This window comes from Gymnoscopelus microlampas (genome assembly GCF_963454915.1).
Source record: "Gymnoscopelus microlampas genome assembly, chromosome: 1".
Taxonomy (NCBI): Eukaryota; Metazoa; Chordata; class Actinopteri; order Myctophiformes; family Myctophidae; genus Gymnoscopelus; species Gymnoscopelus microlampas.
This window is the reverse complement of record NC_139962.1, coordinates 30,723,397-30,746,058: the sequence shown is the minus strand read 5'-3', so window position 1 is coordinate 30,746,058 and position 22,662 is coordinate 30,723,397. Positions and strand designations below refer to the sequence as shown.

At 44.1% G+C, this 22,662-nt stretch overlaps 1 protein-coding gene across 1 annotated transcript in view; it reads right to left on the bottom strand.

Moving 5' to 3' along the window:
- cd276 (CD276 molecule) overlaps positions 1-22,662 on the bottom strand; it is a 179,020-nt gene that overhangs the window by 63,760 nt on the left and 92,598 nt on the right. Inside the window, exon 5 of the mRNA XM_084056365.1 lies at positions 8,080-8,217. Within this exon, the coding sequence (XP_083912491.1) occupies positions 8,080-8,217 (138 nt within the window). The remainder of the gene's footprint in view (positions 1-8,079; positions 8,218-22,662) is intronic.

The following is a 22,662-nucleotide window of genomic DNA, read 5'->3' as shown; positions in this document are numbered from 1 at the left end:
CCACATGCACCTCAGGACAAGGCAGGAAAAAGAAGAGCCCGGCCCCCGGCCTCATGGATCAGATTAGTAAGATCTTGTCTGGAGGGGACACAAAGAAAAGAAGCAAGGGATCGTTCCGGGGTCTTGCCGCCTCACCCCAAACAGGCTCTGCTGCCCGTCGCAAGCCTGCCGAAAAAAATGCTGTTGTGGAGTTCTTCAGGAGCGTTGTTTCCTCTCCTCAGCCCTCTCCTAAGTCCAGGACCTCACCACGTGCTGAGAGTACCAAGAAGTCGCCCCTCGGACGTCGCAGAGACCAAAGCACACTCTCCCGAATCTTCAACCTGGGAGATGCCAAGTCCCGTGTACCCCCCAAACGCTGGGGCACCATCTTTTGAGCCCTCCACAGAGGAACCAACCGCAGATCCAAATGAGACGGGGCAGGATGAAGAAAATGACAAGGATCTGCGTTCAGTGGACTCACAACATCAAGATATGTTAACCAACTAACATCACGCTCCTTTGTTTTTCGACAGTGACACAACTGACCATATTCACATGATGACTAGCCTGCCCCAGCGCGTCTGATATCTGGTCTAGAGGGGCGAATTCAAAATCTCCGGAGATAACATCCGTGGGCTCCCATTGGTTCACCGATCTGTGCGCCCGCCCCGCCACATGCCTCTCCTCCTCCCCCAATGTGCAGCCCTGAGCCCTGACGTCACAACATTTGGAGCGACGCCCACTGCACTCTGTTTGGTTGGGGAAATGAAAGGTTGACTCCCACTTCCTATGCCAGGAATGTGAACAGCTTGGTCGAGGCTCTTAGTTTTGAGCAAAACGTGAAGGAAAATAAAAGCCTGGAGGATGGAGGCTACATGATGACCAATTGGCTCTTTCATCACACCCGGGTATGACATACAGTAAGAGCAATATTTCCGCCTTGTGAATATGGTCAATATCATAGGCACCTGCAGTATATTATCCAGTCTATTGGAATGTGTGCAGTCACTGAGGGGGGAGGTTAGTTTTATGTACATCTCTATTGGCTTTGTAATGCTTTGAGGTTTGGTAATGAAGTAAACACATTGCATAATGAATTTATAAGAGCAAAACATCCTACAGTTAAACGTTGCTCAATGAGCTGCTGTACCACATCACCCATTCCTGAACATTGGTCTGATGGTGCTGCTAATGTCTAGCGTCTGTCTGGCGTTTAAGGCGTATTCATGGAAACTGTTTGTTTTTGTATCCCTGTTGTCTGCATTTTGTACTTGATGTATGTATGTTTCATATGGCTTCCTGCTTTCAGGAACAGCAGTGACAAACCTCGTCCCACACCTTTATGTGTTTTGTGTGTGTCTGAGTATTAAGTGGTTGTTGTACTGTATGTGTTGTGTGTGAGTAAAAGTTATCGCGTGTAAAGTATGTGGTCGTGTGATCGTGTACATATGTAGATAACTTGTTTGGCCTTTTTGTTGTTCTCTTGTTTGATCTCCCTTCCCACTTGCCCCCCCCCCCCCCCTCTTCTTCCTCCCCCTCTTCTTTCTATGGAACGATGTACGAAAACGAATTTCACCCACTTTTTTACCTTGTAAACCCTGTGATGTGACAATAAACCTGATTCTGATGCATTTGAAGATTCAACTGGAAACTTGCATTTACTTGGTAAATGGAGAAAGAAAAAAAAGGGAATATATACTGTACATATATATATATATTCAAAGATTTGCACAAATGTTCAAGATTTTTCAAAAATAGCACATCTACAAGCGCATAGCATAGGCACTCGGTGCCACGCTATGAGCTTGTATATCTGCTATTTTTGAATAGCCCAAAGTATAAAATATGGATAAAGTGGTTACACAGATGCGTTCCTGGTTTGAATAGGCTAAGTTTTAAAAAAAGAAAACCCTCAGCACTTCTTCTTCCGCCAACTGATCCTACTGAGCTTCGGTCTGTGTTAGCATCCACACCGCAGCGCTCCACATGCGTTATGACAGCCGAAGAAAAATGACTTTACTTCTGCTTCTCCACTTGTGCCTGACCCCATCCTATGCAGTATACCCTCACTACCCAGAGTCCTACGCCAACAGAGCGTCAACTTCAATCTGGCCATATAGCCATGGAACACCATTAAAAGATAAGACAACCCTACAATTAGGTTGCACTTTCCCCTGCTTTCTGCATAACCTCCATGGCAACCGCAGCTCCGGGTGTATCACTATAGAACTCCTATTTTTAACCCATTCAATCCGAGAACGCATCTGTGTCATTTTAAGATTTCTTTGGCTATTCAAACAAATAGAAGATCTACAAGCTCATAGCGCGGCACTATGAGCTTGTAGTTCTGCTATTTTTTTGGAAAATCGTGAAAATGTGTGCAAATCATTGAATGTATGTATTTTTTTAAGTGAACATTTGTAACTTAAATCTTTGCTTCTGGGGATTCTACAAATGTCTTCTAAATCCTAAAAACCTATGTTGCTATATATCAGTGGTGCTCAAAACCTTTTCCATGTCAAGGACCACCCAAAATGATATGTATTTGGCCACGGACCCCCTATCTCAAAATGTTTTGTTCCAGGGACCCCCAGAAGCAAAGATTTTAGTTACAAATGTTCACTTTGAAAAATATATATATATTCAAAGATGTGCACACATTTTCCACGATTTTTCAAAACATTTCAGATCTACGAGCTTGTATATCTGCTAATTTTTAATAGCCAAAACAATCTTAAAATGCCACAAATGCGTTCCCGGATTGAATGGTTTAAGCCCAGCTACACATCTGTATGCGTAGGGTATCATTACATGGAGAGAGCAGAGCGTCTGCGATGAGAACGTGAATAAGTCATCACATTCCACACACTGGGATCTGCCACAAGGACGAGTGGGTGAGAGACACTGAAGAAGACAGCAGAAAGAATAAGGTTGCCCGTAGACCAGTGAGGGGGAAACGTATTGCTACTTATAAGTCAGTGGTTCTCAAACTTTTTTCATGCCAAGGAGGCCAAACTCCAAATCATATGTATTTGGCCGCGCACCCCCCATCTCAAAAATAGTTTTTGTACCAGGGGACCTCCAGAAGCAAAGATTTGACTTAATACTGTTTTGAAAATAGATATATATATTCAAAGATTTGCACATATTTTCAAGATTTTCCCCCCAAAAAAATCTATCTACAAGCTCATAGTGGGACACTCGTATAAAATATGGTTAAAGTGGTTAAAATGATTGTGACGATTGTGATTGTTTCCTTAACAAATTTTGCAGGGGACCCCCTGGTATTTGCCTCTGAGTTTATACTGTATGTGCTTCAGTCAGGGCCGGATCAAGACTTTCCGGGGCCTTGTTACCTTGTGTATTGTCCTCCATGGAATGTATATCTATATGTTGTGATATACAGTAATAACTGCTGGCCGATACAGTTTATATGAACTCGGACCCCACTTTAAGAACCACTGCCCTAGCGTGGCGCCCATGCATTACACACGGCCTGGCTGTAGTGGAGTGGAAATATAAACTATTGAAAAATGGACATACTCTTGTCGACTCAGTAAGTCGACAAGAGTACATCACTGTGGTGTCCACGTGAAAAAATAAAGTATATAAAATAAAACGAAATTGACATACTCAAGTAAAGTAAATAGCACCTCAATATTGTACTCAAGTAACAGTACGTGAGCCACTGGAAAGAGAGCAGAAAGAATGAGTCTCAACATTTCAATGCGGTTGCCGGGTAGACAACCTAACAAGTCAATCCCACCTGGGCGGTGCAGAGGGGGGGGCTTACAGGCAGCGAGATTACAGGCTCCTTCACCATGTCTCACCAAGACAAAGGCCCTCCCAGAGACCTTTTGTCCGTGGGAGGGATCAGCTCGCAGTCTATTTCTCTCTCCTCCGTTTCATTTGATTTCTTCTGTTCTGCAGAACTATTTACTCTTTCCTCCAAGTCTGTGTCCCATCCATATTTATTTTTAAACCCCAGGGCCCCAGTGCAGACACTGGCTGACCTTTATTTAAATGTGTCTTCCACTCTGAGCAGATCTCATTACAGCGGAGCTTGTGCCTCTGCACTATCCATCTCTATTTATTTTTTTAACCCATTAAAACCGGGAACGCATCTGTGTAACCACTTTAACCATTATTTTGTACTTTGGCTTTTCAAAAATAGCAGATATACGGTGCCGCGCTATGAGCTTGCAGATCTTTTTAAATCGTGACAATTGGTGCAAATCATTGAATATATATATTTTTAAGCATTTTTAACTCAAATCTTTGCTTCTGGGGGTCCCTGGAACAACATATTTTGAGATGGGAACCACTCTAGCAACATACGTGTTTTCTAAAGATTGTTCGCTTTAAAAAATATATATTCAAAGATTTGCAAAAATGTTCAGAATAGCAGATCTACAAGCTCATAGCGCCGCACTCGGTGCCGAGCTATGAGCTTTTATATCTGCTATTTTTGAATAGCCAAAGAAATCTAAAAATTACACACAGTTGCGTCCCCGGTCTAAATTGATTAAAGAAATTGTGCCTGCATGCTTTGTGCTTTCGGCTGAAATCCTCGGCTACTCCGCCATGCTAATTATTGGACCACAGTAATGAAGTTCCTTCTCCTACACATCCCCCAATCACACAGGCTCACTATATACATTGACTGGGAAAAAGGCTGTGTGAATATTGAAAGGTCCTTGAGCTGTTAACGTCCACTGGTGGACTATATTTTGACCCAAGAACCCCAGTACTTTTAAAAATACTTAAAGGACAACTTCACCCATTCTCAATCTACGTATCTTCATATAATTGGTCCTCACTAATGCTGATGATAATGTGGTACCATCTTTTTCTACTCTGCCTGTGTCTCAGAGGAGGGCTGTGGACAGTTTAGAAACATGCCTTCCAGTGACATCATCCAAACCGCACCAAACTTGGCACGGACACTGTTCAGGGGTCTGCCATGAGAATAGTCACTAAAAAAAAAAACTAAATTGCACACATAACAGTTCACAAATGGCCATAACTCGGTGACCATTGCTCTGGGCTTAACACATCGGGTGCCAAACGCGGTCTGAACCGTGTTTTCACAGAGTAGCGCTTCGGTGCCGAACACGGTCTGAACCGTGTTTTAATTGTCTCCGCCAGGCCGTAAGGCATGGCGAGAGAGTATGTTTTACCCTCCGTCCGTGTGTCCGTCCGTCCGTCCGTGTGTCCGTCCGTGTGTTACCAGCTAATCTCCGGCACCGTTGGCCCGGTCGCTGCGAAACTTTGCACACACACTCCCTGGATGCCAATTCAGAACCTCTGCCTCAAATTTTTCACATGGGCCTGTTATAGCGCCACCAGGAGGCCGATTTGTGCAAAACCCATTTTTTCACATTATTCCTACAGTTTTTAACCAAACGTCATGCAAATCGGTACACAGTATCTCTATAGTCATGTGATCAACCCTGATCTGTCCGATTTCCCATATTCCATCCTTATTGGTTAAGGTTGCCATCCAAAGTTTTCAGGATTGGTCCGTTTTGAACAAACTGCCTCAAACCATGAACGCAGCGTGCGATTTCCGTGAAATTTCACACGCACATTCCCACTAGGCCGAGGAAGAAATGCCACCCTTTTCACATTGGCCTGTTATAGCGCCACCAGCAGGTCTAATTTAGCAAAACACATTTTTGGAACAAAATGCTTCAAATCATGAATGCAGTGTCCGATTGCCGTGAACGACCTAAGAATAAATGGCACCCTTTTCACATTGGCCTATTGCAGCGCCACCAGGAGGCCACAATAGCCTACCCGACCTGGCGGAGACCTGTGCTCCGAGGAGCACTTTTTCTAGTTATTTTTGTTTTTTTCGTTTTTTTCCACACGGGAGGGGCTGGAGCAGCTCTGGAATCACCCACGGTGATTCTGAGAAGGAAGGGCCTTATAGATCACCGTGCCAAAAACATGGCTCCCCATCCGCTTCCGTTCCATCTCTAAAACCTCTATAACTCCGAAACCTTTTACGTTGGGGAAAACGACTCATTTTGTATGCGCGATCGCTGCGCCATTGTGACCTGTGTGAAAGATGTTATCGTTCCAGGCGGTAGCCAGGACCATCGTGCAAAATGCACGCATGCTTTTTGTCTCCGCCAGGCCGTAAGGCATGGCGAGAGAGTATGTTTTACCCTCCGTCCGTGTGTCCGTCTGTGTGTCCGGCCGTGTGTCCGTGTGTCCGTCCGTGTGTTACCACCAAATCTCCGGCACCGTTGGCCCGGTCGCTGCGAAACTGTGCACACACACTCCCTGGATGCCAATTCAGAACCTCTGCCTCAAATTTTTCACATGGGCCTGTTATAGCGCCACCAGGAGGCCGATTTGTGCAAAACCCATTTTTTTCACATTATTCCTACAGTTTTTAACCAAACGTCATGCAAATCGGTACACAGTATCTCTATAGTCATGTGATCAACCCTGATCTGTCCGATTTCCCATATTCCATCCTTATTGGTTAAGGTTGCCATCCAAAGTTTGCAGGATTGGTCCGTTTTGAACAAACTGCCTCAAACCATGAACGCAGCGTGCGATTTCCGTGAAATTTCACACGCACATTCCCACTAGACCCTTTTCACATTGGCCTGTTATAGCACCACCAGCAGGTCTAATTTAGCAAAACACATTTTTGGAACAAAATGCTTCAAATCATGAATGCAGTGTCCGATTGCCGTGAACGACCTAAGAATAAATGGCACCCTTTTCACATTGGCCTATTATAGCGCCACCAGGAGGCCACAATAACGTATCTGACCTGGCGGAGACCTGTGCTCCGAGGAGCACTTCATCTAGTTTCACATGGATTGCTCGTCGTGGAGTCTACAGTTTAAACAGCGCCGCGCAGCTCAACGGTGAGATTTCTGGCACCGAACGTAATCTGTTATTATAAAATTCTGGCACCAATGTGTTAAGTGGTTAAAGGTAGGGTAAGTGATATATTTTTTGTTTTGTTGTTGAAAGTTAAAGTACTATATTCTGATAGTAATCATTGCTACAGAGCGTTTGTTCGGTCACAGGGGTCTCTCCAGCTCTTTACTAAACAGAATATAGTACATTTTCAGGTAGGTGACAACATTTAAGCCAATCAGGAGAGAGTACTGAAAATGCATTTTCTGTTTAATAAAGAGCTGGAGAGACATGGGAGACTCCTTTTACAAACAAACACTCTAATAGCAATGAGTACTATCAGAATATAGAGCTATTTAACACTTATTTTAACCAAAGTAAATCACTTACCCTACCTTTAATTCATAATGTCTCCCCCCCCCCTGCCTAGAAAGTAAGTAAGTCACAGTTACTAGTAGTAAAATAAATTAAGTAGCTATGTACTTTGTTACTGCCCACCACTCTTATCATCTCATCACAGACCTTCTACAGTATTCTCTCTCTCTCTCTCTCTCTCTCTTTCTCTGTGTTATGGTGCCTCCCACATGGTCTGGGCACCACATTGCATTCAAGCATCTCCTCTAGCAGGCCCGTGTCAGTGCAGACTTTAGGAAGGAGGGAGCCATAGTGAATTTTAACGAGGTGGACCCTGGGAAAGGTTGAGAGAGGGGTCTGGCCCGGGACCGTGAGTGCTTAGCATCCATTATTCAACAAGCCCTTGAACTGTGTAAGAGCAATATACGCCGACACAGACCAAAACAAACAACCAACAAAAAAAAAACGGAAAGAACAAGAAATATCCTATCATTAGGCTTTGTTTTGACGGGCTCGTGTAGTCCAACACTAGTCTGTACTTAATGAAGGCACAAAAACACCTTTTTTCATCTAGCCTTGGACTGTTTATACAGCGTCTGAGCTCACAGGACCTGATTTTACAATCCTTTATAACAGCGGTTCTCAAAGTGGGGTCCAGGGACCAACGCGCAAGGCGTTGTGAGCTTGTAGAGCTGCTATTTTCGGCTAACGTTCCCCTTAGAAAAGGGATGCTAGGGTTGAAAAAATCCTATCACACAAAGATTTGGCGGCCCCCCTGTAGTAACTCTGATGACCCCCTGGGGGTCCCGGACCCCCTTTTGAAGACCCCTGCTATACGATATATTTAGTTTTTATAGCAACCTTCTCTCCTGGCCTCCTCGCAGCTCTCCTTGATCTTCCGGCGGCAGACAGCAGCCAGGGCAATGAGCAGAGCCAGCAGACACACCGCCAGACCCACCGTTACCCACAATGCAACAGGGGGGAACGCCATGTTCTGACCTGAAAAACACACAGACAGACAGCAGAGACACAGTGTGAGACGGATGTAGACAGGCCCACACATGGGAGGAAGAATGTCAGTGAGAAAGAGACATGTGGAGACAGATGGAAAGTCATTACATTACATTACATTACATTACATTACAGTCATTTAGCAGACGCTTTTATCCAAAGCGACTTACAATAAGTGCATTCAACATGGGGTATGGAACGAAACTCCTAATCACCAAAAGTCCTAAGTGCATTTTCTGCGAAAACAAGCAACCAAGAGTATACCTAGCGCTAATGTAAAAGTGCATTATATCAGCTACCTACTTTCTTAAACAGATGAGACAAAATAGCAAAATCAAATGAGCATGAGCTACAAACAAATAGGTGTATCGACTAAACAAGATCCAATAAAACAATACAACAATAAAACAAGAGTTTGTACAACTAGTTAACATCAAGTAGGCCAGGCAAAGAGAAGGGTAGTGTTTCCTGTCAGTGTCCAAGTCAGACAAAGTGAGAGAGTGAGAGAGAGAGAGACCGAAAACCAAAGCAAATTTGAACGCTATTAATTGATTATTTTGTTAAACTACCGATTATCAATAAAAATAATATATATATAATCCATTAAATCAGTGTTTCTCAACCAGTGGTCCGGGGAACACCAGTAGTGGTCCTTGAGGGGGTCCCAGCTAAATGATGGAGAGTTGGTAACCAAATGGACCCTTATAGATCTTTAACTCTTGAGAGTGTAAAATGAGGTTTCATTTTACGCTCTAAAGAGTTAAATTATTGTTAAACATCCACATGACTTAATTAAAGAATATTTTTTTTACTTTTTTATCCCACGTAACCCATTTTTTCACCCAGTGCCAATTGTCTATGTAATCCTGGGTGCTACTCTCCCTCAGCCAGCCTAGGGAGAGCCCAGAACTGAGCACATGCCTCCTTCAATGCATGAGGAGCTAGCAAGCCGCTACTTATCACCTCACAGAGGGGAGTTTCCCCAGTTGGACGTAACGCGTGGAAGGAACACGTTATTCCAACCAGTTCCTTTCCCCTCCATCAGGCACCCCAGCTGACCAGCGGGAGGCAGTATAGAGACCAGGATTGCCGCATGTTTTTTTGTGAGGGTACCTACCCTAGGGGACACGGGGAGAACATGCAAACTCCACACAGAAAGGCCTTTGCGCCAAACCCACCTAGTAGTGATGCGCGGGTTGACCCATAACCCGCGGGACCCGCGGGTCAACCCGCGGCGCGGGTGGGTCAAGTCAGAATTTCGGAGAATTTTATGCGGGCTGCGGGTGAGCGGGTCAGCCGCTCTCACACGCAAAAAAATAAATAAAATCACATGCTCTTGTTTTGTCTTTATTCCTAATAAGAATAAGAATAAGAACAATAAAACAGTTTGAATACACTTGGGGATTATTTTCTAACCATGATTTTACAGAATAAAAAAAAAATCGCGGGTCGCGGGGCGGGTTAATCCATAGATTTATATATGGGTTCGCGGGGCGGGTTGAGGCGGGTTGGGTTCCGTCGCGGGGCGGGGCGGGGCGGGTCATGAAAAAACCCGACCCGCGCATCACTACCACCTAGGGTATGGGCACTGATGACGCGGAGGAGAGGACACGCCCCCAGTGCCCACAGCGTCCGCGGCGGGAATCGAACCCAGGACCTTCTAGCTGTGAGGCGACAGCGCTACCAACTACACCACCGTGCCCCCTTTTTGAATTGTTATTGTGACCAACATTTGCCTGTTATCTCTCCTATGGTACCAACATCAATAAAGCAACACAAAATCGTATCCAACGATAACAAAAATCAAAATCTCATCAAATGGTGGTCCGTGGCTCAAATACCGAATAAATAATGGAACTTGATATGAAAAGGGTTGAGAACCAATTAAATCAATTCGTTTCATTAACTGTTGCCCCCCTAAGTCTCTTCCCAGCGATTTGGTGTGCTGAGCCTGCTCTCAGCCCCTCCCCTCACAGCTGCGACTCAATCAGCACAGCCAGATAGCCTGCTCCGTGGCGCTGATAGCTGTCACTAGCCATTCCCTGCTACTACCACCCTGCTGTCCACATCTCACAGTCACCTCTTGTTTTAAAGGCTAATTAAAAATGTAGAGAACAAGACTTTTTAAACTGATTACTCCACCGTCCAAAGTTTGCCTGCACTTCTAAAAGGCGGCAGCAGGAATGGACCGACCGAAAGAAATCAATAGTCCACTCTGCCTCCGACATCTTAATGCCAGTCTGGTTGTTGTGGAGAGAGGGGTGTGTGGACGTGATGGAGCTCCCTGTCGGTTAGCAGACATCAGAGGGTTTTTTTTTTTAATTGAGGCCCCCTGCTATGGGAGCCCGCGGGAGGCAGACCTCCTCCTGGATGGAGTTGATAGGTGGACATGGTGGGATTGCTAAGACCTAGTGGTTCTCAACCTTTTCAGCCAGTGATCCCGCAAAATGATATTTCATATTTGAACGATTATTTTTTCTAAACAGTTGAAACAAGCAGATCTATACAAGCTCACAATGTGGATGGGCTATTTTCACAATGTCACCATTTCTGTACGCCTTTAACAAAAAACTTTATAATAAACAAAAAACTTTATAAAAATAGCACAACCTTTACACTTCATCAGCAGGTGACATTAACATGTCTTAGAAAGTCTTAAATGTTAACTTGCAGATACCTGCAGGCACCCTGTGGTGTGTGGCATCACAGTGCTTACCTTGCTAACAGGAGCACCATGCTGTTAGCTTTGAACTGCATTCTCACTTAATTAGCTGACCTACTGGGAACCGGATTAGCTTCCAACTGTAAACTAGAGATGAGAACATTCTAAACAACTTTATAAACCCTTCATCCCCCACCCAGTCAGCGGCCCTAGCTATGTTTCACCCGTTTCAATTGAAACGGGTGACACCACAGGGGCCCGAGACCCAGGGGCACCACAGGGGCCCGAGGCCTGTGGTGTGTTGAACAGGCTCTCTCTCTCTCTCTCTCTCTCTCTCTCTCTCTCTCTCTCTCTCTCTCTCTCTAATACAGACGCTGTTAAGTTGTACCTATTTCCTGTTAATAATAACCGTGTAAAATGTGGTAAAGTACATGGGAGGTGAAGAGACATTGCCATCAAGTTGTATCAATACGAGTTAACATATGCCACAGAGACACTTTCAAGTGAGAAGCGAGAGGGTGATGCACAAGCAAGATGTCAGAAACTGGTTCATTTCCCCTCCGCTCCACAAGGAGACACCACAATGGGATTCAGACTGGTACCTGTGGTGGTGACCTCACTTCCTCCCACTATAAAAGCAGGACTGGATTCCCATTTCCCCCCTTGTCCTTTGTTTCCAAACACATAGACGGGTTTCCTGTTAGTAAACATGAGAGGAATATGACCGCGCAGCTGCGGGGGGAAGCCTATGGGTGCGTTTGGAAATTACGCACCGGAGCACACTCGCCTATTAGTTTGTATTGGCCAGTGCGCTCACTGCCGCTCAGGGCTGTATTTTCGAACGCGCCTTTCCCCCAGGCATGCGCAGATTGCGCATTCTGCTCTGTGATGACGTCGCGCGGAAATCCGTCTATGCAGCCGGCCTGTGTTTGCCGTGTGCTGCTGATGTACCACTGATGTTTGCCATGCGTCTGTTAAACCTGGTATAATGTAAGTTCCAGTGTCTTACTTCTAGTGATGTGGATTATATGATTATATTTAAGAATTGATGAACTTGAGTTAAATGGATATTTAGATGTTTAATATTATGATGTAAATACTTGGCCTATTATTATTTTGATGATATACCTTAATGTATAATATAATTTAAAGGCCATATTTATGTTTGATATTTTATCTGGGATGATATTATAATTTGTTTCTTTGTGTCTTTGTTTAGAACCATGGCATCATCATGAAACCCAATGTCAACCCTATTCATCATTATCCGGCTAAATAAACTGGATATTTGATTGCAACCTTTGTTTTCTGGTGGTTTGTGGCTCCAGTATGAACTTTAAATCCTAACACAAGACGTTAATCATAAAGGTGGACCGTGAACACACACGTACAGTACATTAACGTTACCACTTGAACTGAAAAGCTCTGAGGAGACTGTACAAGATTTCCACAAATGCTTCAACTTTCCCAACAAGCTGTCCCGAGTGCAGACGCATGGACGGCACCCACCACAAATTACAGTACAACTGAACTTAGCCTCTTTATTGCCTGAACAGGTCAACTGAGCAACGTTATGAAGGATCCAGCATTGTCATATTTAAAAGCACATCAACATGATTCACATAGCCTAACTCAGTGGTCTTCAACCTTTCTCAGGTCAAGGACCCCATTGCTGCGAAAGAGATGAAGCAGGGACCTCCACTACATATTGTATAAAATTGTGATCTCATAGATAGCTTCATAGACTTTTTTGCCACTCATTATCTTTTCTATTAATACAGTATGTTGGATTCACGCTAATACTGTATGTATTTTCAGACCATTTAACACATCGGGTGCCAGGGGTTTATTAAAATATTATATGTTCAGTGACTGCATTTCTTCAATCCACTTACGTTGATATGTTTCGTGCTGTAGAAGCCCCGACGCGGAAGTGCATGTAAACAGAGCGTGCGTGCGAGACGGCGGAGGGTCCCGACTAACGCCTGGAACAATAATATTTCTAACGCGATCCTCAATTGCAGAGTGATCGCCGATCGAAAACGGCTCGCTTCCACCACGTTAAAAATAAATGGAGATATTAAGCTTTTAGTCAAGGAGTTAACATTGGAAAGGCCGACCAGAAGGATTTTTTACATGGATCCACATCCGGCCTATCCTTCTCAGAAACTCCTTGGATGATCCCAAAGTTTCGTTTTAGCGCCCCACGTGGGCCCCACGATTCTCAAAAACGGTCCGGACCGTTTTTGGCACACAATGTGTTAAACCCTCAATATTTAGATCAACTTGACCGTTGGCTCTGCACTTGGTCTGCTCTTTTCCCCTCTACACCAACACTACGAAAATAACAGATCTACAAGCTCTACGAGCTTGTCGATATGCTATTTTTGGCTAATGTTCCCCATCACACTAATATTTGGCGGACCCCTTGTAGTAACTCTGAGGACCCCCTGTTGAAGACCCCTGGCCTAACTGATTAGGCTACTCTTCTCTAAAATAAGTCCTGAGCTCAAAGCCTGTATCAACAGAATACAGTAGCCTATGTCACAGACAAGGTGGGGAAGTAGTCATGATTATTTTCCATTCCAAATGATAGAATTCCGTTGGAACGGCAGGCTCCATGGCGGGCTCAGGCGGTGATGTGTTTTGATGGGTTCATGGACTCGTCTTTGCCAATTTATTTAATAACAGAAGTGCAGGAGTAGCTTGTCATATTCCAATAAAACTGGTTTATTTGTGCATGCCAGAAACAGTCTAATACCATGTGGAGTAAAAGGATGTAGATCAGATTAAATCAGGGCTCATCTAAATAAATCGGGGCCCCACATTAGCTCTTGAAATGGCCCCCAAATCCCTCCCCCCCCCCACACTACCACAGTTATATCATTGCTGTCGTGTGGAAACCTTGTATGTTCAAAAGTGTTACTTTTCAGTAAATTGAAAAAACTAGACCTGTGCCTGTCGGGCACCGGTCTACTTGGGAACGATGCAAGTTGGGAACAATGAAAATAGGGCATGCATGCCCGACCCTGTTATGCAATACCCGTTATACCCGTTGTCAGAGTACCCGTTGTAACCGTCTGTCTGTCTGTCTGTGTCCCTTTTGTGCCCATATATGGAGATCTCTGTACTGCCTGTCTGTCTGTCTGTGTCCCTTTTATGCCCATAAATGGAAATCTCTATATGTGTCAGTCCTTATCCCTTTTATGCCAATATATGGAGATCCCTCATGTTACCATATATGGGCATATGAAATGGGGAGGGGCGGTGTTCACAGTTTTGGAAAGACCTTGTCCAGTAGTAAACGTCTGTGGGGAATGTGTAGAGAATGTCTGAAGAGTGCAAGCTGACTGTGGAAAGTGGACTGACTAAGTAATCAATTGGCAGGTGTGGGGAATTTGACAGCTGTGTGAAATTTGCCAAATCAAGCCTTAGGCTGGGGTTGCCATGACAATCAATTGGCTCATTTGTGACCACAGCCAGAGCCTTTTCTGGCGCTTCTGGCAAACCGCCTACCTGGCCGGCTCGTCGCCGGGCACTGCACTCTCTCGGGTCGACTGTGACGTGTGTGGCGAATTAGAAGTCGGGCGGTTGAACATTTCTCGAGTTACGTGGATTACAGACATGCATACATACATGCAGAGATTCGGTGCATTTATTGTAGGATAAACTGTTCCAATGGATACAATGTAGTTATTATTTAGTCACATTCTCTTGTTAATACTTTTCTTTGGTTAAATATTTATGGAACCCACAGACAGCATTAGCCACTTTCACATTTCACTTAATGTTATTTTTTTGCTTTTTTGGAGGCACAAAGTAGCACATCTTCAAGCTCACCATGTGTGACGTTTCAATGTGACTCAATGTAGAGAGACAAGAGGGCAGAGAGACAGGACAGGGGTCATGTTCCACCCGCGTCTTCACTAGGGGTGCAACAGTTAATTGAACTAATCAACACAAAATGCAACGCGTTGTGAGCTTGTAGATCTGCCATTTGGCGCTGCGAGCTTGTATCTGCTATTTCTGCTACTTTTACAAATCATTTAGCCTTTTTTTGACACAAATATTATCTTCTGGGGGTTCACTGTTACAAAACATTTTCAGATGAGGGTCCGCAGCCAAATACATATTGTTATGTAACCAGATTTGTATTGTATTTGTTTGTATTACGTTTCACACCCTCTGGTGGTTTTTCAGTGTAATTGCACACATGTATTTTATTTTGATAGCTTCACAAGCAGGAAGTGCTTCTCATTCATCTCAAGATCTTGCCAGAGGCAGCTGCATGTTGCTGCTGTCCTTCATATGCTATCCTTCTTGGTTTACACATTGGCATTGTCTGTAAGTTGCTTTTTAGCATAGAAGTGTGCTTTTGTTTGTTAGTTTATAGGTGCATCATTCTGTGTGTGAAATGTACAGTATGTTTGGTTAACTATGTTATTTGCTAAGCAGAAATGCTGAGCATGCTAATTAATGTCACAGTTGTTTCTATTGCATTGTTGATTGATTGTTTAGTGCATTTAAAGGAGATATTTGACATGTAGGCCTTATACTATGCTCATCTGTTATTGTGTAGCCTACTGATGCAACATGTGTAGTTTTCATTTTTATATGCATACTATTGTATAGCATATTTCTCATTGGTGTGTTCTGTCATTTTGTCATTTTACAGTTTCACACTTACTCCAGTAAAGCTACTAAACTCAACACTTTGGCCTGTTCTTTGGAGCTTGATTAGGAGAGTGTTTAGCTGTCTGTCTAGCTGAACATACGTTCATGGAGACAACGTTTTGTGAGGACAGAACACATATCATGGTGGTCCTTGATCCGAAAAAGTTTGAGAACCACTGATTTAGAATGCATTTGTAGAATCAGCCTCATGGGGTCTTAATGGGTTAATCGTAATTCAGGCAAAAGTTTGAAATAATTGGTGATAATGATTTGAAGTATGTTGCCCAGCCCTACAGAACGAGGTTAGGTGTGTGCACTAACTGGCTGAGCCAGTAGGCATGCCCAGGGTCTACATGTTCTTACCTAAAGCTCAGTCCACACCTACGCAACTAGTTAGTAAATTGCAGCGGTCTAGACTGACCAGTTGCAGACCGGTGCCATTTGGCTATACGTACTGTAGGTGTGAAGTCTGTGTACTGTGGTGCCTGTCTGTGGTGCCTTAATGTTTAGTAGTTGTTTGTGTTTTCCAGAGCAGAGAAGGCAAGGCAACGCAAGTTGAATTGGATAGCATCCTTCAACAACCAGGTAATTCAAAGTGTAATGCTAAGCATTAGTCATCACCAATGTCCCTGTCCTGCATCTATCTGGCAACAGTACTGCAGCAGTGGAGATTCAAGGCAACATGATCTCTTTGCTATGAAATAGGAAAGAAAACTGCCATTCAGGAACAGCTTGTGTTTCGTTCATATTGTGTTTCAACAGTGGTGGAAAGTTTTTGAGGTATTCTAAGTTTACAATTTTCAATACTTTTACTTCTACTCCACTACATCTCAGAGGCTAATACTATACTTTTACTGGATTACAATTATTTGACCACTCTAGTTACTAGTTACTTTGTAGATTTAGATTACAAAACATACACACAACTTCAGCCCTTAAACTTTGGCTATTTGAAAGTACCCGATCTAGAAGCTCACAACGCGTCGCAATGCAACGCGTTGTGAGCTTGTAGATCTGCTATAATTTGTCAAAAGATTTTAATACATTTTATATATTTGAAAACATATAAAATGTGACATTCTGCAAAATAATTACTTTTACTTTTGGTAATTTAAGTATATTTTGATGCCAATGCTTTTGTACTTTTACTCAAGTACATTTTGGATGTAGGACTTTTACTTGTAACTTGTTCTTGTATTTCTTCATTGCGGTAGCCTATCGATACTTTTACTTTAAGCAGTACGAGGCGATTTCTTAGCAGTCTCTGCTGGTCACTACCGTCATTGCAGGTCCATTGCTGAGTCCTGCATTACCCAGAATTCCATTTGTTTTCACCGGAAGACGGAAGCGTTTCAAAAAGCGTTCTTTTAATTGTTTTATACTATTTGCAGATCGTTTCTCTTAGCCAGTGGAGCTTTAGTTACCGTGAGCTGTGTTTTCTTTTGCCGTTGTTTTTTGATCTTCAAATCCTATAATACCATAAAAACAGCGTGAGATTCCTTTTTGTTAATAGCGTGCTAGTTCCTGGCCAAACAGGAAACCGGTGCATTTCCGTTTCCGGCCGGATGATGTAATTTTCGCGGGAAGGCCGCCCCACCACCGTTTCAATAGAAAATATGTTTTTCAAAGGCTTTCGGGGGTGAAATTCATGGAGTGGGTGTTGTGAAACATTTGACACTTACAAAAGATATACAATTTAACTTGTTGTTTTGAAAAGTTACCTAGTATAGCTTTAAGTAAAAAATGTGAGTACTGCTTCCATCACTGTGTTTCAAAGACGCAGAATGTTATTGTGGGAGAACATGCGTGGGGTGCTATTAAAACCCAATGGGCTTGTGAATCAGCTTATTTTTAAGAAGCATGAAATATGACAGCGAAAATAAATAGTGCCTTCAATGATCTGTTACACAGCCAAATGTTGGAATAACAATAACACAAATATATGATAATTTTCTCATCACATCATTGTGTGGAGAATCTGTATGACGCATGGTGTCCCAAAATCTCTCCCTGTTTGTTTTGAGTTTAAGCTTGCATTTCACCAAGACCTAGACAGAAGCAGTTTGTTATTTATAGTGTTGGTGGGTTTGATTGTCTGGTAGGAAGCTCATCAAGTCAATCCTCAGGGATGTTTGTCTCAGTTTTGTACAAGCAATCTGCACTAATCCAAATGGAAAAAAAAGAGAATGCAGTGAAGGCCTGCCAGTTGTAACTGGAGCCCACACCCTCTGCCATCACATCTCAAATACTCAAGTAAAGTAGACACTCAAATAATAATGTACTTCAGTACTGTACTCAAGTAAATGTACTTTGCTGCTGTCCACCACTGAGCATAATCACACAATTCAGAATGGACAGCCGTCTGTCTGAGGACCCTTTAGTCAGCTGGTGGAGAGCAGTGCTACCACTTAAACAGCTCATTGTGATGCCAGTACACACACACACACACACACACACACACACACACACACACACACACACACACACACACACACACACACACACACACACACACACACACACACACACACACACACACACACACACACACACACACTGACTAGGACACCTGCTCAAGGAAGGCACCGCCTGCCGCTACTGGTTTACATGCTACCTCTGTTACTCTGTCACTTACACTGACTGACTGACTGACTGACTGACTGACTGAATCTTGCTCACTCCCTTACCCCTTCATTTGCTCATTTACTCGTATTCCCTTCTTTGCTTTCCTCCTTCCTCCCTCGCTGTACCACCTCCGCTCTCACCCACCAGATGGCTTTTATAGATCTACCCTCTGAGAAAAAAGGCTGGGTTGTTAGAAACTTTATTCCAATGAATTCAGAGTCATTACTCAGTTTTAATGTGCCCACCTACACATCATACAGTCGTGCTTTGCCACGAGCCCACAGCGTCAAGGGAAGGGCAATAATGTCAGACAAATTGCGGAAGTAAATGGGCGCTAGGTCGTCCTAGCGAGGGGTTGCTTTGCCTCTCTGCATGCCAATAAGACAGCAACGCTCGCATCTGGCTGAAACGCAATTTATTGAAATGCAAAAAAAAGAAAGAGGGGAGAAGGCTCAGAGCAAAGATGCTGACAGGACAAAAACCTGTAGCCATCCGTCTTCGTTTGCCAAGTTTTCACTCTCCGGGTGAGCGTCTTCTCACCGAGAGGAGGTGCGACATGAGGAGGCCAGGTTTTATAAACCGTAGACAGGTAACTCAGTACATTTACTCGAGTACAGTACTTTTTGAGATACATTTTACTTTTACTTGATTATGTCCATTTTTCAATGCATCTCAGAATCAAATATTGTTATTTTGAATCGCCTGCCATAATCCACTACAGTTATTTTACAACTTCATTTATTAGTTACTTTGCAGATTTAGATTATTTAATAAAACAAAACGTGCATTAACCACTTAATCCCTATTTCATACTTCGGCTATCTAAAGATAGCTGATCTACAAGGCCCTTGTAGTCAGATGAGCTATTCCATTTTAATACTGTATTCCTCTCAGAATATGGGATCTAAAAACGTTGCCATGTTTAGTGAGAGAAATAAGCATATGGCATCTAAAACGTTGCCATGTTTAGTGAGAGAAATAAGCAACCATATGGGATCTAAAATCGTTGCCATGTTTTGTGAGAGAAATAAGCAACCTGGTATAATATGACTGTGTCTTTTACTTCGATACTGCAAGTAAATTCTGATGCCAATACTATTCAAACTATTTGATTAGAGACATTCCTCTTGTACCAGGGTATTTCTATACTGTGGTATTGCTACTTCTATATTTGAATAAAGAAATCAGAGCACAATTCTTCCAACCTCTGCCGGGCGGGAAGAACAACAACAAAAGTGAGCCGTTTTGATGGACACTTCACCTGACCATAATAAAGGCTGGGTAATTGAAGCAGAAGGCTGAAACAAATTCAAAGTCATTGGTTCAATATAACCCCAATATTCATGCTCATGTCTTCCACACGGGCTAATCCCTGTCCTCTGACACCGCGGCCCGTCCTCGCCTTCCATCAGCGCTGTTGTTATTGTTTCTGCCAATCTCCATCCTCCCAGAGCAGCCGTGCCAAATAAAGGAAGGCGAATAAAGAGGTTTAACCCGTTCAATCCGGGAACAAACGCGTCTGTGTCATTTTTAAGATTTCTTTGGCTATTCAAAAATAGCAGATCTACAAGCTCATAGCGCGGCACCGAGTGCCGCGCTATGAGCTTGTAGATCTGCTATTTTTGAAAAATCGTGGAAAATTTGTGCAAATCTTTGAATATATATATATTTTTAAAGCGTTTTTAACTCAAATCTTTGCTTCTGGGGGGCGGTCCCTGGATCAAAACATTTTGAGATGGGGGTCCGCGACCAAATATATAATCTAAAAATGGTTTATCAGTGGTGCTTCAACTTTTCCATAAAGCACACCCATAATGATATGTATTTGGCCGCAGACCCCCATCTCAAAATATGTTGTTCCAGGGACCCTCCCAGAAGCACAGATCGGAGTAAAACATGTTCGCTTTAAAACATAAGATGTGCACACATTTTCCAGGATAAAAAAAAAAATAGCAGATCTACAAGCTCAAAGCTTGTATATCTGCTATTTTTCAATAGCCAAATAAATCTTAAAATGACACAGATGTGTTCCCGGTCTTAATGGGTTAAAATCGCCCCGACGTCTACGGGCCTGTTTGTTCTGGCCCGTGGTGGTGCACATCAATCACGTCGCTGAGTGCCGGGGCCTCAATGTGATTTAGGTAAAGCTGCTGGTTTGGTCCCACTCTTCTTTTTGTCTGGTAAAACTTTGCGTTCACTTCATTGTTTCTTCTTCCTCCCTCACTGTACTGAGTCACAATGCGTCTGTGTCGGGTGGAAACCTCATATGTCAGGATTCAAATTCAAAAGCATCAAAAGTAGCAGATCTACAAGCGCAAAACACTCAAAGCGCGTGCACGCGTCTCACAACGTTGTGCGCCCCCATGTAAAGACGAATTCAGGCACTAATGTGGTGTAGGGCATTGGTTCTCAAAGTGGGGTACGGGAACCCCCAGGGGTCCGTGAGGGAGTTCCAGGGGGTCCCCAGCTAAATGATAGATTAGGCACCAAATGGACCCTTATGGGTCTGTAACTCTGAGAGTGTACAAATGGAACCAAATGGACCCTAACGGGTCCATTTGGTTCCACTTGTACACTCTCAGAGTTAAATTGACATAGATTATACAATATAAATTGCGGTCCAAGTGATAGAAATGCCATTAAATGGGGGTCCGTAGCCTAATGCATGTCAAACTGGGGGTCCTTGAAATTAAAATGGTTGAGAACCACTGCTAGAGCCGTAAAAAATCTTCTCTTATGGGGGTCCCTGGCATATCTTTTGAAATGGGGGTCCGCGGGTTAATAAGTGTCAATTTGGGGGTCCTTGACATGAAAAAGTTTGAGAACCACTGGTGTAGGGGATGATTATAGCTCTCTGTGTGGTCTCAGGGTGGTGTAGGGGATGATTATAGCTCTCTGTGTGGTCTCAGGGTGGTGTAGAGGATGGTTATAGCTCTCTGTGTGGTCTCAGGGTGGTGTAGAGGATGGTTATAGCTCTCTGTGTGGTCTCAGGGTGGTGTAGAGGATGGTTATAGCTCTCTGTGTGGTCTCAGGGTGGTGTAGAGGATGGTTATAGCTCTCTGTGTGGTCTCAGGGTGGTGTAGAGGATGGTTATAGCTCTCTGTGTGGTCTCAGGGTGGTGTAGAGGATGGTTATAGCTCTCTGTGTGGTCTCAGGGTGGTGTAGAGGATGATTATAGCTCTCTGTGTGGTCTCAGGGTGGTGTAGAGGATGGTTATAGCTCTGTGTGGTCTCAGGGTGGTGTAGGGGATGGTTATAGCTCTCTGTGTGGTCTCAGGGTGGTGTAGAGGATGGTTATAGCTCTCTGTGTGGTCTTAGGGTGGTGTAGAGGATGGTTATGACTCTCTGTGTGGTCTCAGGGTGGTGTAGAGGATGGTTATGACTCTCTGTGTGGTCTCAGGGTGGTGTAGGGGATGGTTATGACTCTCTGTGTGGTCTCAGGGTGGTGTAGAGGATGGTTATGACTCTCTGTGTGGTCTCAGGGTGGTGTAGAGGATGGTTATGACTCTCTGTGTGTGGTCTCAGGGTGGTGTAGAGGATGGTTATGACTCTCTGTGTGGTCTCAGGGTGGTGTAGAGGATGGTTATGACTCTCTGTGTGGTCTCAGGGTGGTGTAGGGGATGGTTATAGCTCTCTGTGTGGTCTCAGGGTGGTGTAGAGGATGGTTATAGCTCTCTGTGTGGTCTCAGGGTGGTGTAGAGGATGGTTATAGCTCTCTGTGTGGTCTCAGGGTGGTGTAGAGGATGGTTATAGCTCTCTGTGTGGTCTCAGGGTGGTGTAGAGGATGGTTATAGCTCTCTGTGTGGTCTCAGGGTGGTGTAGAGGATGGTTATAGCTCTCTGTGTGGTCTCAGGGTGGTGTAGGGGATGGTTATAGCTCTCTGTGTGGTCTCAGGGTGGTGTAGAGGATGGTTATAGCTCTCTGTGTGGTCTTAGGGTGGTGTAGAGGATGGTTATGACTCTCTGTGTGGTCTCAGGGTGGTGTAGAGGATGGTTATGACTCTCTGTGTGGTCTCAGGGTGGTGTAGAGGATGGTTATGACTCTCTGTGTGGTCTCAGGGTGGTGTAGGGGATGGTTATAGCTCTCTGTGTGGTCTCAGGGTGGTGTAGAGGATGGTTATAGCTCTCTGTGTGGTCTCAGGGTGGTGTAGAGGATGGTTATAGCTCTCTGTGTGGTCTCAGGGTGGTGTAGAGGATGGTTATAGCTCTCTGTGTGGTCTCAGGGTGGTGTAGAGGATGGTTATAGCTCTCTGTGTGGTCTCAGGGTGGTGTAGAGGATGATTATAGCTCTCTGTGTGGTCTCAGGGTGGTGTAGAGGATGGTTATAGCTCTGTGTGGTCTCAGGGTGGTGTAGGGGATGGTTATAGCTCTGTGTGTGGTCTCAGGGTGGTGTAGGGGATGGTTATAGCTCTGTGTGTGGTCTCAGGGTGGTGTAGAGGATGGTTATAGCTCTCTGTGTGGTCTCAGGGTGGTG